The sequence below is a fragment of the Enoplosus armatus genome, chromosome 11 (genome assembly GCF_043641665.1).
Source record: "Enoplosus armatus isolate fEnoArm2 chromosome 11, fEnoArm2.hap1, whole genome shotgun sequence".
In the NCBI taxonomy this organism is placed as follows: domain Eukaryota; kingdom Metazoa; phylum Chordata; class Actinopteri; order Centrarchiformes; family Enoplosidae; genus Enoplosus; species Enoplosus armatus.
Window position 1 is genome coordinate 17310845 of NC_092190.1, and position 17522 is coordinate 17328366.

At 41.1% G+C, this 17522-nt stretch overlaps 2 protein-coding genes across 2 annotated transcripts in view; one reads left to right on the plus strand and one right to left on the minus strand.

Annotated features, from left to right (window-relative positions):
• Positions 1 to 17522, minus strand: part of LOC139292668 (general transcription factor IIF subunit 2-like) — a 38104-nt gene that overhangs the window by 20112 nt on the left and 470 nt on the right. The window contains exons 3-4 of the mRNA XM_070915030.1: positions 17464 to 17482; positions 17080 to 17224 (exon numbers count right to left, since the gene is read on the minus strand). Of these exons, the coding sequence (XP_070771131.1) occupies positions 17080 to 17224; positions 17464 to 17482 (164 nt within the window). The remainder of the gene's footprint in view (positions 1 to 17079; positions 17225 to 17463; positions 17483 to 17522) is intronic.
• On the plus strand, positions 20 to 796 carry kctd4 (potassium channel tetramerization domain containing 4). Its single transcript, XM_070914887.1, has one exon. The coding sequence runs from the start codon at positions 20 to 22 to the stop codon at positions 794 to 796; it is 777 nt and encodes a 258-aa protein (XP_070770988.1).

Genomic DNA, 17522 nt, shown 5'->3' on the forward strand with positions numbered 1-17522 from the left:
TGGAGAGGGTGACTGAAGAATGGAATGGAACCTCAGAAGGATGGAAAGTGAACTGAGGCACATCAACCCGGACCTGCTGCAGCCCAGCAAGAGCTTCAAGAAGCCCTCTTCAGGCACCATCACCCTCAACGTAGGGGGATTCCTGTACACGGCCCACCGGACCACCCTTGCCAAGCACCAGGGTTCCTTTCTCGAAGAGCTGGCCAACGGTAAGAAGCCGGTTCAGCACACTGATTCCATGGGCAACCCGTTCATCGATAGAGATGGTCCAGTCTTTCGCCATGTGCTCAACTATCTCCGAACCGGAGAGCTCCAGCTGCCTGACGACTTCCGGGAGGCGGGGCTCCTGCGACGGGAGGCCGATTTTTACCGTCTGAGTGAACTGGTGGAAGCCGTGGTCGACTGGGAAACTCAGAGGGCGGCCCAGCGGGAGGCCGCCTTTTTGGAGGTGACGGATAGCCATGAGAGGTCGCAGGGCCTAAAGGTGTACTGCAGCGACCCAGTCTTCATCGACAAGGTCAAAGCGCGGCTGGTGCAGATCTCCAAGAGCCGCTTGGACGGCTTTCCAGAAGAATTTGTGGTGTCGTCCAACGTGATCCAGTTCCGCCACTTCATCAAGTCAGAGCCGGGCTCGCGGCTCGTACTGAAGGAGGACAGCACATTCTTGTGCACACTTGATTGTCTGAAACTAGAGACAGTGATGTTAGCACTGAAATCAGGCTTCAAGCTGGTCACCAGCCTCGACAGCAGCAAAGGCTCCGTGGTGGCAGCTGAGGCCCTGCACTTTGTCAAGTAGGATGGAGGGAAACGGCAGGGGGGGTGGGGCAGAGAGGGAAAAGAGTAGTGCCTGATTCCATGTCCACCCCACTAATGTAAGGTATTGGCTTGAAGATCTTGTAACGTGCTGAGCTGTAATGTGTCATTGGGTGGGATGGACTGTATCTTTACTGCACAATGCTGGCTTACAAACACAGGATCTGATATGTTTGGGGGAACATTGGGTGATTCTACAATCACTATCAGCCGAACGGCATTTTAGCATCAACCTTTACACGGTTTTGTAAGCTAGTATTTATAGAATTCAGAATGATCCAGATCAACTTAACATTTAGGATTTTATAAATTGTATTTGATTAGGTATCACACAAAAAGTACCACTCTGTAATATGGAAGACAAGAGTGAATCGTTCCATAGAGAAGACGAAGGGATCAAACTGAGATTCTGAACATCGACAGCTTTATCAGTGGATTTGTCTCTGCACAAGACCTGCTTCTGCTGCTTTGTCAACGGCTACAAACGCCTTCAAAACCAGCCGTGATGTGCACTGTTGTGCCACTCAGCTTTTACTACACTCTGCACGCGTGTGCGCGTGTGTATGTGTGTGTTGCTATACACTGTGTGTGCTGTGTTTGGTTTAATAGCTTGTGTTTACTTTATTAGCCTCTCTGGAGCCTGAAGGGAAAACCACAGCACATTATGGTGGTTTTGGATGGACTAACAAAACCTCACATCCAAATCAGACTGTTTCCTCAGATCATGTCGACAAGTTGAGTTTAAGTGCAAAGAACCGTGATTATTGTAAGGGCTTTGAATCAAGCATGATGCATGTGCACTAAATAAACTGTGTGTTTGTTAGTGCTGTGAGCCTCTGTGAAGTCACAACAATGCCTATTACTTTTCAATGTAATCATTTTACAAATAAAAGTGACATTGAAACTATTGGAAAGTGTTTTGAAGTGAATCTGCAAAAGTCTGTCATTGGTGGTGTAAGAAGCCTGTAGAATACAGCTTGTAATAATGTTGAGAAGTTACTTTGCCTTAATTATATGCAACATCAGAGAGCCAGTATTAAAAATGTACTGGAATTATGACTATTTGCTTGCATTCAATAGCATAATAGGTATACTGATCAGCCATTAATCCTGACCCACATGAGCATTATTAGCGTCAAGTTTCCAGAATCTTCTGATATAAATAAGTGGTGGAGACACACTGAACTGGCTCTCACTTTCAGCTTCATCAAACCAGAATTCCCTGCATAAATTACTCCTCTAACACTTCTCTGCATGTGCTAAACACTATTTTCCACGTCTGGAACAATCTAGAAGATGTGCCAAAAATTCAAGGATCACAGGGACAAAAATAACACTATGTGCAGCATATTCTATGTTGTTACACATATTAGGTGTCAGAACAGTAGAGGGTGTAATGTTCCTGGATTTCTGCTCCCTAAAAGAAGACAGATCAAAACCCCTCATTTTGAAAGTGGCTTCAACTGATCGATGCCCCTGAAGGATTGTCAACGGCAGAAGCCTACAGAAATGAACAGCCTTCTTTAGTGATAATCTGATCTATCAGGCTGCTCAATTTCTTCACATCACGATTATGACTTCAAAAAGAAATCGGAGTGCAATGCAGAGTATGTGTCAAAACATAATGCTGTCTGGCTTCAGACTAAAAGGAACGGCTTAACCATATGATGTATAAGTAGGAGGAACAAACTAGAAAATGTCTCTCTGTTTTGCCCAGTCCTGTGACATTTATTACTGCTGATCATGTCCTGAAGTTCTTTTTATTTCCACCGTCACTGCAACTTGGAGAAAGATAAACATAACAGTCTGCGCTTCTAAACGTTAAACACCACGTTAATGATCAACTAAAAATGTTGTTTGTCAACCGCCAGCGGCTGAAGTTCTTACTTTGCTGCACTGTTGGGCTACAGGTGCAGGAGTTGACCACACCCAACAGTGATACTGAGGGTGATCTTACACTTAAACAGACTTAACCAGATGAGGGTCGGTGAAACAATGCTTTTCAGTCTGGTGTTAAGTTCATCTCTAAAGTGATAATGTTGAACCTATTTGTGATAAAGGCCTTTGATTTTCTGAATTTGTCTTAAGCAAACAATCTTTCAACAAGCCGAAACTACTTCGTTTTTTCCATCCTGTGCATGAAGACACTATGTAGTAGTCCTAGTGTCTTACAGGGATCCTGCTGGACCCCCTTCCAGATGAACAGAGTAACCTTGGAGCCGGAGAGTGTTCAGGGACAGCAGACTTGTAAACTTGTGGTCAGAATTTGATGACAACGATCATTATTGATTTGTTTAAAAAAAGGAAACTCTCACAATGTCATCACACAATAATGTCCATCACACAGTGTCGGTTAACACTTTAATTAAAACATGTTCAGCTCTGCTCTCACCTTCACACCACCTGCTGTAATGACTGACACAAAGTTGTACTGGCTTGCTGCAACCACAGTCCACCTGCCTTTAGGGAGCCTCCCAGTTCCCAGTAAAGATATTTGGTATTTTAAAAGTAGGCCAGTCTGTGAGATAAATCCTGCCCTTTTCCCTCAAGGAGGACCTCTTTTTATCTCTCTGCATTGCACTCTGATGTGTGTCATCATCAGTGTTGGTAGTATTTTTCCTCCTAATAAGCAGTGAAAATATTTACTATTCCACCATCAGTAATATTATAGTTGTCAAAAGTGGTAACTGCAGTTATTCCCCTCTAGCCATGAGTTGACTTACTGGAACAATATGATTATTCCCCTCTTCTGATTTGTTTTTGTCATAATTAGTCTCCCTCTTTAAAGGTGATGCAGGAATGCCCTGAGCTTATGGCAACCTCAATGAACTAGTTCAGATGAAAAGAAATGGGAACAAAGTTGACTTTCTGTGGGTGGAAGTATTTTCCCCACCACTACCATGTGAAATGGTTGACAAGATGTCTTAACATTGAAGCTGCTGCTTTGATTTAATCAAGTAAAAAGGAAGTATGGTAGACCAGATGTGACAAGGGGGGACACTTCTAAAAAAAGGAGGATCAAAAGCCAAAATATCCAAATTTTCAGTCTCTAGTACGACTCAAGCTCCAAACATTTGATAGACTTCTCCTGCCTGGTAAATGCCAACACCTTTCAAAAACCACGCCCCAGTTTGAAACGCAGATTTTCTATTATTCCTTTTTTGTTTCCAAGCTCAAGTGTCACTGTTTTCAGAGGTAGAGCTCCTCATGACGAGTCAACTGAACTTCATAAACAGTAAAATCAGTACCCCTTTATATAAGCAATTAAATACATACCCTAAAAAAATTAATCAATATCAAACTAAATACATTCATATCTGGAGGGAGGAGAATGTCAAAGAGTGAATTTGAGCAACATTTATGTTGAGCAGTGCAAACTGAAGAATACAACTGGACCTACCACATGTCATAAGTCAATAGGCTGATTATACTGGGTCACAATAAAGGCTGACACTCGTGTGTAATGGCTGCATTTAATGACAAAAAAAGCTGCTTCCGCAGTAGGCGACGCTGCTGGTGCCAAAGCAAACGCAAGACAAGTCTGGTTTGGTTTACGTCCAAACAATGTGAAGCAGGGATACGTCAAGACCCATTTATGGAAACTTGTGGGAGTGGACATGTTTAAATTTAATCATTCCAAACATTGAAAAGCATTCATCTCCTCCAGAGTTCATTCTGTGGAGTGGAAAAACCTTTGTGAAGCAAGTTAAATTGCCTCCTTCTGCCTGTTGGAACTGTAACTATGCAGAGTTGCCTTGTACTGAGTTAATTAGTTACCGAGCACACCAACAGTCAGCCACCTTTGAATGAAACGGCCTCTCTCACGGTACTTCTAACTGTGCTCCCGCCCTCCATGGTGACTGAAACCATCTGCTCCAGCAAGCAACGTCATCAAACCGCTCGACCAGCCGCCACCACCCACGTCATGACTCATACTCCCACATCACCCTCTGACATCAGGCGAACCTCTTCCTCAGCCCACTCCTCACAAACACAGACAACAAACACACAACGCACATGTAACTGTGCGACAAAGTGAATGTGAGCGCCTTCAAGAGGAGATAAACTCAGTGAGCCAGGGCTGTTCAGACGTCAACATCAAACCTGAGGCCTTTTTTTAATTGCATATCAGCTCCATGCATTTTTTATGATGGTGACTGCTTTAATTATTAGTCGCAGGGTCAAAGTGATCCACGCCTCATCAAAAGGCAGCTCTGAGCGTTGAGGGAGGCAGGAGGTGCAGGCAGAGAAGGAGGGGAGAGGTGGTAACAGCAGTGAGAAAAGCTCAAATCATACTACTATCAACAGTCTGTCTTTTCACCTGTTGCCAGGCAAACTCAACTCCTCCATCGCTCGCTCACAAGCTGCTCTCTTTCTCTCCTTAACACACACACCCCTTCTCATTGCGATGCCTTCGTCGTGTGGTGCCACTCGGCCAGAAAATGACTAACATAACTCAGATTTTTAGCTTTTAACTCCAGAAAGTGAAGCGATGGCAAAGGAGGAGGAGGAGGAGGAGGAAAGAGAGAGATAGAGAGAGACAGGGTGATGAAGGAGAAGAGGAGGAGGAGGTCAGACCCCTTCCACTTCTACTCAGAGCTCAGACAAAAGATGCAGTGCCAACTATTATTCAGTCAAAAAAAGAGATGAAGGGTGGATGATGCGGGGTATAATAATATATCTAGATATAGATTATGTTTTTCATGAAATAATATAACTATATCTAGAGTGAAGCTGCCAATAGTTGATACTTTAAATCTGAGCTTTTTCATACTAAATGTTCAAAAAGTGTTTCCCTCAAGAACTGTAGTTTTTCCACGGGGCATAAAAGCCTGTGAAACAGCATTTACATAACGCGTGTCTTGGGAAGCATTTGGTCTCAGATTCAACCCTGAACATGTATTTTTCTTCAAAAAGAAAAACTATTCTGCTCTTGTACCCTCCCAAAAAAAATGTAAACTTGATTATAGCATATTCTTAAAACAACTTCAGTGCAACAATAAATTCAATGTTCTCATGCACTACCAGTTTAATGTTGATATATTCTACTATTTAAAATCACAGGAGTTACATGAAGGTGGAGTGTGTGATTTTTTTCCAAACAAAATCACGACAAATTGGCTGACACACAGAAAACCTGGGGCCATGAAGTATTTTTCCAGCATACATGGAGGAGTACCGGATAGTTTCTGCGTCTCTGGGCAAACAGTGAAGCTTCCATGTGTAGTCTGCTGTGTGCACTGTAGTAAACGGGCCACACGGTACATACACACTGCAAAGATAAATGGCAAATTATCTCACTAATATAGCGCTTTTCAACCTTCACAGTCTCATTCACCCATTCACTCACACACCGATGGCGACCGAGCTGCCATGCAAGGTGCTGGTCTCCATCGGGAGCAACTTAGGGTTCAGGGTCTTGCTCAAAGACACTTTGATGTGTGAGAGGGAGTGGGAGGTCAATATATATAGCAAACATTTACCCCGCGGCCATCTAACAGGTTGATCCAGCCACACATGCCAAGTAGTAAGTGGATATATAAGTGGCTGTATTTCATGTATTTTATAAGACGGACAAGATTTAGCAAGTATAAAGTATTTATCAGCACATTCTCTACCACACATCTGTTTCTTAAGAGGACATTACGACTGAAATTAAAATTTGTGAGAAAATACCACATTTTCCCTTCTTAACCATGTCTCCTGTCAAATCTGAATTATGACTAACTGGAAGCAGCTGTAAGTCTCACACCTAAACTCGTACAGTATGCAGCATTAATCACACAGCCTTCCATTCTTTCCCTTCAACACTTCACTGCTCAGTTTGGGAGCGCTGGGGCTCGTCTTCAGGACGCAGAGACATGCCATGCTCAGCTCAGGCCTGATGCAGACAATGCAAAGCAGAAACTCTCCACTGAAAGCCAGACAAATGGTGGGTGAGCAGCTTTTCTTTTCTTTTCTTTTTTTAAAGGCAAGTTTTGTTACTGCTGAGTACAGTCCTCCCACACAACACAAAATGATTTTTCTTGCTCAGACATCTCACACAAAAGTAATACAAACATATGGACTGTGTGACCTGTGTGTGGCGGAACCGCCATCATATTAGATGTGGACAACACTGACTGGCTATTATTACATTTTTAATAAAAGAGCCAGCTCATGCAATGGTCCAGCAATAATGTGATGCTCCTTTATTCATGTGTCAGCGTGCATGACTCCCCACAAAGATAATAACCGAGTGTAATCTACCTCTAAAAGCCCACTGGTGCAGGTCAGCTGAGCCTCTGGATGTTAAATACAGAAATGGGCTGTTAGGTTCCTCATTTGAAATGCAGCAGGGACGGGAGGAAAATAAAACACACAACAAGCTCTCCAACTCTCCCTGATACAAAAGGACGGATTGCCGAAATACGAGCTGTAATGCCAGCATCTCCTTATGAAATTACAAGTGAAGAGATTCAGAGGAAATTATAAGAAAAATGTAAAATCACAGCATTTGACTACAGTCTACAGCCGTCTTTGCATAGTTACTTTAAATATTTGCCTTGTTTTAAGTCTAAAAAGGACGCAGGGGAATTTAAACACACTTAGACAAAATGAGAAAAATAACTAACTGAAAACTGGGAGAAAAGACTTGAATGAATATGTGCAATGAATGCGTGCAATCTACTGTTGCCGTTAGGAGACGTGACATTACCATTAACATAACGGGCTCTGCAGACACAGCGGCAAGGGTCATACCAGCGACAAACTCCTCAACACTTTTCACCTGCAGCTTCATAGACAACAAGACTTAAAGAGGTTACCTTCCCTCACAGTTCCTTCCAATGTGCTTTACTATAACCTTTTCAGTCTTTCAACAAGCCGCTGCCAGAGACTCACATCATATCTACTGGCGAGAGAGCGTCACGTTTTAGCCCTCTATCATTATTCTGGGTGTCACGTGTCTCTTGAGTGGGAGCACAGCAGGGGTTGGACAAACCTTTATTTCATGGAGACAAAACAGCAATGAGAACACATATGACGTTTCTCTAGCTAAACAATTGCTGGCTCACGCTCCTATTTTCACCTTGGGCAATAACAAACATGCATCTCTGAGAAGAATAGCAGGCCTTGAGTCACAGTGATTCAGCCCTGTGCTTCACTGTAACTGCAGGGGGAAAAAAACAAATGTGAAATCTGCATTTTTGAGCAACCTGCTGGGTGCAAACAATTTTTATTCCACAAATGCAGACTTTTGTGATAAAATACAACAGATTTGTTTTTTACATACAGAGAGATGAGTTCATGCCAAGAGAACAGCTACAAACCATCTGCCTGCCCACATAGACAATCATGCTCTCTGGTTACTGGAGAACTCTGCTACCACATTTCCTATATTTCAGCGACAGGTGACACTTTTCTCCATGTGGTGAAAACACGAGTGACATGCTTCCCTTCCTCACTTATCATCGAGGTGCCTTTGAACAAGATGCTTCACACTAAAATGCACCAGAGGAGTGGTACAGTGCCAGCTAGTAAAAGACTGTGGTTGTAATGGCTGTAGATGTGTAATTCTTAAGCTTTACCATAATAACACAATATTTGGCAAAATTACAAATTTTACAACTATGTAATACAATTCTTCTCTGTAATTTACAATTAATATGATCAATATATTCAGCAAAGGAATGCACCATTTCTATTTCAAAGCACAATAATTCCTACACAGTCAATTAGTGTTTGACAATAATCTGTATAATAGACAAATACATTAGAGCCTTTAAAGCTGATGTGCTGTTAAGAAACAATGCATTCTTACACTCTCAATGTGTTGCTGCCAGTGTGAATGTGTGGAACTGTATAAACATGAGAAGAAGAGGAGAAAAGAGCACAGAGCTCAAGTGAATGTTCATGGATAAATAAATGCCGCAAAACAAATGTTGATTTCAAATGATACCCATGATACTCATATTTCGAGAATAGTATTTCTTCCATGTAATTTCTGGAGGTGCTGTGAGAGAGCAGAGAGCAGAGGGCAGTGCAACAGCAAAGAGCTTACAGCTTCAACCGGCTCTGACAGTGAGTATACCCAAGAGGCTTGAGCTCCCCGACAGCAAGCCTCCCCGTTGGATTAACGTAGGCAGAACACAGCCTTCACTCGCCGAACAAGACTGCTCCTTGACGTCAGCCGTGGAAACAGCCCAAACCATACAGCTATTAGTGCATAACTTCAAGTGCAGCGGGGGGAACTGCTGAAAGCTGATGAATGCCAACAATTCATACTGTGTGCCTGCAGAATCCTTGTGAATGAAGTCAGATACAGTCCTGAAAGCACGTGTTGTTACTGTCGTCTGACTACAAAGTCATGCTTTTCAAGAGGTTTTCCAGTCAAGAGATTTTCCTGTTTAAACCCTCAGCGATTCATGAGCCACACTTTTGGAATGAGTCTACAAAGCTAAACCAGCCACACTCCTTCAATAAAACACCTACGACAGTCTGCGCAGGATCCGACAGCCTGCACAGTTCCAATGGTTTTGTGCATGTTATTACACGTCAGGGACTTCAAATAACACAGCAGGACAACAGCAGTTTGTCCCTTTCAAAACGACAACGCAGACATTACAGAATCGCAGCCCACATCTCTGCTTTTGTCAGCAATTAACAAGGTCTTGCCTGTATTTGTCAGTGGAACTTGTTGTGAAGAGAGAATCCACTGGTTTTTGGAAGTATGTTTCCCCTGTTTTTAAAATTTTAACCAAATTTCCAGAAAATCTGCAAAAGAAAATGCGTTTCCTTCCACTACCAGTATACAGTTGGTGATGCTACTGTTGATGCTCAACACAGACACACAGAAGTCTGCCGGACAAAGTAACAATACTATACGTTGTGGCCATCAGTTTGAATTATTGCATCTGAAGAAGGTGCAAGTCAGAGGCATGAGTCGGAGCGGTAGCAAATTTAAAACGCTTTGTCATTGCTGAAGAGAACAAAGCACAGCGTCAATTCAAAATTGACCCGGAGTCCGAGAGTGAATTTATTTTGGCTGCAGACCTGCAAATCTTTAAAGGCTCTGAAAGCTTTTTTCTAAATTAGTCTTTTACTGTGAGCGAAGAAGTTGCACATAAAAACTAAGTTTTGGTTATTTAACATTTAACAACTGTATTTGCGTTTTTGTGGTTTTAAAGTGGGTGGGGCTTAGTTGGGGAAAGTTGATGTCACATCTTTCCATGCACCAATAAAAGTTTAGCAACATTTGCTTGAGCTGTCAAATTTGATCAAACACACAGTCCTGATGAAGCAGATTAGCTGAGTTTTTGAGTGCTAAACTCTTAATAAATAACACGTAAGGATGTTTTTATCAAACCTTTAACACTGATTATTACTTTTTCAGTCATGAATACTGAATATTGAAGTGAAATTTGAGGGGCTTAAACTCCCGCTCATCATTATCAGTGCACCAAGCAGAATGAAGGATTGGATGTTTCCTACCAAAATGTACCTTGAGAGTCGTAGTTAACTTTGTAACTTATGTCTCTATGTACACAGGCTTGTGCATTTGATATTCTAATAAAAGATTTGGATATTTTATAATTGTATAAGACAAGAAGAGTTGAATCCCTGATGAGTAAATAGCACTGTTTTTAATAAACAAGCACAAGAGAATAACTGACCATTTATTGTGCTCATATTCAGGTATGAAGAAAACACAAAGCATGCACGACATAAAACTAAAAAATTCTTTATGTAAGAAACTTACTGACTGTAAGATCACTATAACAGTAATAGTTGTAGCAGCACCAGTTGAGAACACAATGTTTTTGGTCTTTTTGGTTATTAAATAAAATTCCAGTCATGGCATCTTGTCCAGTTTAAGCATCAAAATATCTTTAAGAAAAGTCCTGCTAAAACACAGCTTTGACATAAGTTCATGATGACATACATTTCAGTAACGGTGAATATCAGGTTTGTTGTCTGCCTTCAGATTAAAACATCTTTCTCTTGGACCTGATGATGAAGTTGTTACAGGAGAAGCAGAAATACAAATACCTATGTGTGCTTGATAATACAGCAACTAAGAAATGTGCGTTGACAGAAAGAATTCACACCCTAGTGTTCAACAAGTATTCCGCATACCTAAACTGAAGGTCTGTGTTTAAAACAAAAGTGCCAAAGTATGTAGTCAAAGTTACAACAGAGTAACTCCTGGGATCTATAGTTTACACATTGACAATATGAATGCAGACACTCTGTTCTTGGTTTTTGAGTCATTTCAAAAGGACTCTGGAATTGCAAAGTTTTGGAGAAAAGCTTCACAGAGGCAGCAGAAGGAAAGCCATACTGTAACAGAGAAGTACATTACATCTGGCTTTCTGTTCTCCCCTGCACGCTTCTGTGGCAACTAAAGCCTGTTGCTTAGCAACCTCTTAATCAATACCTGGTTCTTGCCGGAACAAAGCAGAACAACGAGAGGAGAAATAATGGAGGAACATTTAGCTAGGAGCCTTACAGTACAAAAGCTATGCCAGACAACCATTCGTGTACGCATCAATCACTGACGGTCACCATTAGCAACCTCTGGCTATTGTTGGTTCATTGAATACTTGTATAACAGAGGTGGAGGAATGTACTATACACTGTCTGAAATGTTTGGATTACAGGGATTAGACACCGCGTGGCAGGGTGGATTACATATTTTCTAACAAACAGACATGGGCCCAACTCTGTCCATGTCTGTTTGGTCACAACAAGAAGTCACTTGATGTGTGTCATTGCCATACAGTTTTCTTATGTCATTATGTGCTACTTAAACACAATACTAGTTGTAGTTATTATACATCAGGTTAGTTATGTTGGATGTAGATGCATTTCCATTAACTCCACCTTGGTAGAACAAAATCAGGGAATTATAACAAGGTTGTCCTCTCAACTCAAAACTCAACTGAAAATTACCCATTTGGGGAGTGATAGGGTACTTTTTCTTCATTATTCTGTGAAAATCCTAAACGAGCAGAGAAGTAGTGATCTGAGGGTTCGTTTGCAAATGATATGGTCGTCGCGATACTGTAGTGGAACAGTAGCACAATATACAAATACAAATATTAAATATAAAGTGTTACAAGGAGCATAGGGATGGCAACGTAGTAAAAAACGAGATATAATACATTTCTTTGTTTTGCTTTGTATTTAATTTGGTGACCTGATGACAAAGTGATCACATAGAGAGGTAGAAAGGCAAAAATGTGGATGTTGATTATATATTTGACTTGATTTTTCACGCTTACATCTAATTTTTTTTCTTAAAAAACCTGCTCTGTCCGAGGTGTCAAGAATCAGTCAAATATGAGTAGGTGTGAGGCAAAAAGTGTGCGAGTGAGAGTGCAAGTGCAGATCAAACCAGTGCAAGTGTGTATGTGCACGTACAGTGTGTGTGTGTGTGTGTGTGTGTGTGTGTGTGTGTGTGTGTGTGTGTGTGTGTGTGTGTATGTGTGTGTTTAAGAGAGCGAGACTCTGTGAGTGGGAGACTGGTGTCATACAGTACACCGTTCTGTGGGCGAGTGGGGGTGGAGCTAAGCGTCGGTCAGGTAAATAGAGACTACACACCACCACATCTCAGAGGACATTATCCTACTTCTTGTTTCCAGTGCACTTTCACAGTCGAGCCAGCCATCTGTAGCACCAACACCTTTAAGAAAAAACCAAGAGGTTTTTTTACGCATCCTGAATGCCATGTTTCCACATTCACAAACACAAGAATATTATACCGATGATCCTCTCTGACACTGGTACTAAAACCCAAAGTTTTAATAGATCTTGAGTAAGAATTGATTTTTTACTCTTAATACACATAATCTTAGCCAGAAATGTCCGTGCAGAGCATGAAGTGTTGCTGTCTTTGGTGGTAATAAAAGACTGAGGGTAATAGAAAAAAACCCTTGAAAAATAGAAACTGAACAATCCATTATCACATGTAGGAGGTATTAATGCACATGCACACAAGTGTGGGTGAATCTAAAGTGCATGAGGGAGGTGACAGAATAAACCTTGTGGCTGCAGGATGTACCCTGATGAAGAGAAAGCTTTATTTCAATTTTCATTACAGTTTTGAGGCAACCTTTACAGACAATGACACGATGAGAAATCATCTGCATGAATATGCAGAAAGGTCCTTTCATTTGGACTGTGGTTATACACTCAGTTGCCAGTTTATTAGCTATGACCTAAAAGTAATGAAATGTAATCCAATAGTCCTACAATAAATCATACCTTAATGGAATTTCAGTTTCAACTGAAACTGTTTTAGAGAGGTGTCAATTGACCTGTATGATCATTTTGGAGGCTGCAATTTGTGGTGCTGTTGAACTGTATTGCGTTATACTGACAGGTGTTTCTATTATTTTGTCTACCCCCTTTATATCAACAAGATTAGGCTAAATAAAGGCTCCCTCTGGTTCATCCACTAGCGTTCTCTCTTTCTCTTAGACTATTTGTGAACGCTGACAAATGTCATTTGAACATCAACAAAATTAAACAAGCTTCCCACGGGCGTTCACATCAGTGAAGGTTGGGTGATTTGGTTGAAATCTATATCACAATATTAAAGAGATATATCTCTTTATAGTATCGATACATAAACATTTGGCAGATCTATGCAAAATAGTCAAAATACCTTTCATTGCAGTCAAACATATTCCGCTGTTCAGCTCTTCCAACACGTCAAACTAAATTGATTTTGTTAGTTTTGTCACAGTCGCATGGCTGTCATTGTTCTGTTGATGGGTTGGCAAGCATCAAGAAGGAAAAACAAAACATGCAAGGTTGTTGAAGTGATGCAGAATAGCCAGAAAGTCCTCGTGTCTGTCTAGACTGTGAAGGACAATGAATGTTATCCCTCAGGATGCCGGGCTTCAGGAGGGTCTGCATCCTTCCTCTGATGTTGGGGAACATATTGTGGCTAGTGATAGTAGCTAGCATAGCCACAAGGCTCAGTGTTAATTAATTTACCAAATAATTCCTCCAGTCCTACCTGTGCCATTACAGTCTTTAAAGACGCTGTGCCTGGAATCATTTATTTAGCAAACGCTAATACAATATGATCACAAGATATGATTCCACTGAAAGTCGCTAACAATAATAATGATTCCTGATGCCGCCCTAGTTCAGATTATAGCACACAAGCAAGGCTCTTTGTGCTGCTTTCTGACTTCAGCCCCATAGTGATCATCAGGATAGGGTTTTGTTTTTTGCAATGCTGACCACAAACTACACAAATAGACAGGAAACATGATGAGAGAGAGGAGAGATGACATGCAGCAATGATCCCCATCAGAGTCAAACACGTATAGACAATGAATTCGATAATGAAGTGTTTCTTAAAAAACCTAATATGCGTATGTGCTGAGGAGCAATTCACCATTTAGACTGTCCTGATTATATTTCCAAACATAGGAGAGCTATAAAAGGCATTCACTGCAGGAGGAACCAGTGCTACAAAATATGTTTTTAATGCCTTTGTTGTAAAATCTACATGAAATACTGTGGAAAAAATTCCAATAAGTCAATTTTAATGCATTTCCAAACTAGGGAATCTGGTTTGTACCAAATTTGACTCTTTTTCCTCACCTCATTAGTAAATCTACCTCACAAATATTTCTTTACTCTAATTAAATTTTCAATTTTATACAAGGAAACATAAAAAATTATATTCTCTGATTCAAAATGCTGGAGGACAGAGTGTCCACTGTGGACACAGATGGTTGTACAGGAACGAACTTGTATTTAGTTTCTGTGAGCTGAAAAAAAAAGAAAGACACAGAAGGTACACTCTTACTTTCTTTGTTTTCATCTGCACTACATCCATAAAATCAGAGTTAGTTAAGATTATGACTGGACGTTAGTGAATAGTGAATATATGAAAGTGTTCCAGCGTATTTCTTCTACTATCAAGTGTGTTATGATGTTTCTCTTGCTACGTGCTCTGCCGCTAACAGAAATAATCTAATTCATGTGCTCCTCTGCTTGCCTGTACCTTGTTTTACTGTCTGCTCAGCTGCTTAATGAGGAAATTAGTTTAATGTTTTCCTGTTTCTCTTGGCTGTTACTTTATATCAATGTGATAGCTGATTCGTGACAAGCTCCCTCTCTGCTCCTCGTACAAACATACACCATGGAAGCTTGATGGTGATTTCATTTTGTGTTTCTTTGCCTGTTTCTACGGAGAAGTGGGAGAAAGTTCACATGCCAGGGGGATCTTATGAAAGATTTACTACTGAATTGAAACCGTTTCACACAGTGGGCTGGCTTTGTGATCCCCTTCAACACCTGGCAACATGCTACCTGGACAAGACCCTGATGGCATTACAGTGAACAACTAGAATTACCGCCATGTAAGTGGCAAAGTGGCATGTAAAGATGGATTCTTATAGAGTATAGCTACACAAAATGCAGTGCTTTTGTTTTCTTCTGGCGTCTCTCTATGTGTCCTTCCAGTCAACATGCGTGTGAAATCTGTAATTGCTCAATTTATTCTTAAATTATCACAATGACAATGATGATCAGACACAATGACCTTTGACCTTTGACCTTTGAGTCAAAAGTGTCACCTATTCAGCGTCCGACCAACTGTGAAATATGGTCACACTTTCTCCTTCTGTTCCTGAGCTATGGTGTTAAATAATGGCCAAAAAAGTCCAGGACGTTATGATGTCACAGTGACGTTAACCTTTGACCTTTTGGGTAAAAAAATGTCATCACTACATCATTGTATCCCATCAAGCCACTAAAACAACAAAATGCCTCCAATCAACATTAACCACAGACATGGAAATTCATTTAAACACATGACTGCACTGAGTAAAGGCATCTGAATCTATAGCCATCCATAGGCTCACAGTTTGGACACAGCGCCCCCTTCCTGTCAACAACGGCAGCCACTATTGTCTTGTACTAATGAGGCCAAATGTTCTCAACTCTTACAAAAGCAAACTGCAAAAATGTGTATTGTGTAAGAAGCGGAGTCATAGGTCAGTGCATGTTGATGAAGTGGGACTGTATTGTTAATAAATAATGCAAAAATGTTTGATCAACATAATCGACAGATTACTCAATATAAAAGTTCCTGTATTTAACATGTGAACGTGTTTTTGCTGCTCTCTGTATATAAGTCCTGTCACACTGACAGCCTTCTTTCACTCTGAACTGCACTAGAGAACTATACACTGTTTTACTTGGTTTACACTTTGGAAGTTTTGGTAATTTGCCATCAAACCACTTTGGGCATGATTGGAGTATGCTCAAAATATGCTTTTGTTTTTGTTTTTATGCCAACACCACCCAATTACACGCACCCTTAGCAGTACCTGAAAGATATTATGAGAAGGAGTCATTTCACTGTTACCGAGCACTGGCACCCTGGGGAGGTACAGAATTGCTTTTGACATTTTACTGATTGGAACAGCCTGCACCCTGTTATTTATTTACAATTATAGTCTTCACTGAATTATGGGAACTTTTTTACGTTTTATTTGATTCCTTTTCCATTGTGTTTTGTTTTCCGTAATTACCCTTTCCATTGTCTTGAAAGAATGATTAAATCTGCTTAATTAACATTTGCTTTTATTGGTGTGATGCGTTAAAGTGATCAAATAGAACTATCCCAATAAAAGTAACTCCCTAATCTATTGTAATTCTCGAGTCACACGCGCACAGACACCCAACCATACAATTGCATCTATTTTTAAGCTCTGGGTCTGATGCAAATCCCTGCAAATCCCTCTGCCTCATGTATATGTATGACACATCGTGCCTGGCAGCAAACGTCCTCCATAAATCAGAAGCCACTCTGAGTATTCTCATGAATTTTACAGTGCGATCAATGTAGAATCTATCAACACCATCTTTCCTTCAAAACAAGAAAACCCAAGAAACTAGAAGCTCTAAACTCTGTAAAATACCTTCAAACTTTTTGCCCATTTTCTTCAATGCATACACTGTTTTTTATGACAAGCGAATTGTCATTAAAATCCAATTTCAGACGTTTGTGTAAAGCCTTACTAATCTGCAAGGACCTGCAGCAAGAGTCTCAGATCATATCTGTCTAGGACATGGACATTTGTTTAGCTCACAAACCACACTGCCCTGTGGATTGTCACAGGAATCACACACACTGTCAAATCTATTTCAGTTTGAACCCTCTGGCCCCTATCAAACATGTGTTGGAGATGAAATTATCCAGCACAAAAGAGACAGAGAAACGATGGGGTTTGAACAGCTGAGTTGGAGACTGACCTGTGTCGCACTGGCTGAAGACAGCCATGGTCGGTCCACCCACTGTGTGCATAGTGAAGGGATGATCCTTTGGGACCTGCAGTGATGCACCCTTCTCCCCCACAGCGCCCAGGGCAGTCAGCTCCTCATTCAGGCTGAAATGTACCTGAGCAACAACAGCTGAGTCAGGGGCCCCGCTGACTAGTCATATTAACAACCAGCTCTTTGATTCATCAGATAAGGTCAGATATGATAAGATGAAGCGGTATTGATCCCCGTGAGGAAGCTGGGCAGCAAATAGTGACGGGATACAAACAAAGAAGAAACAGGAAAAACAACAGGGAAAGGAACGTCTGTCAAATCAGCCGTGAACAACATCTGCAGTATTAGACGAAGCTGTCTCACCTCTGTTTTGCCTTGCTTCCTGTCAGGTGGATGAGAAGACAGAAACAAGTGTGCATCAC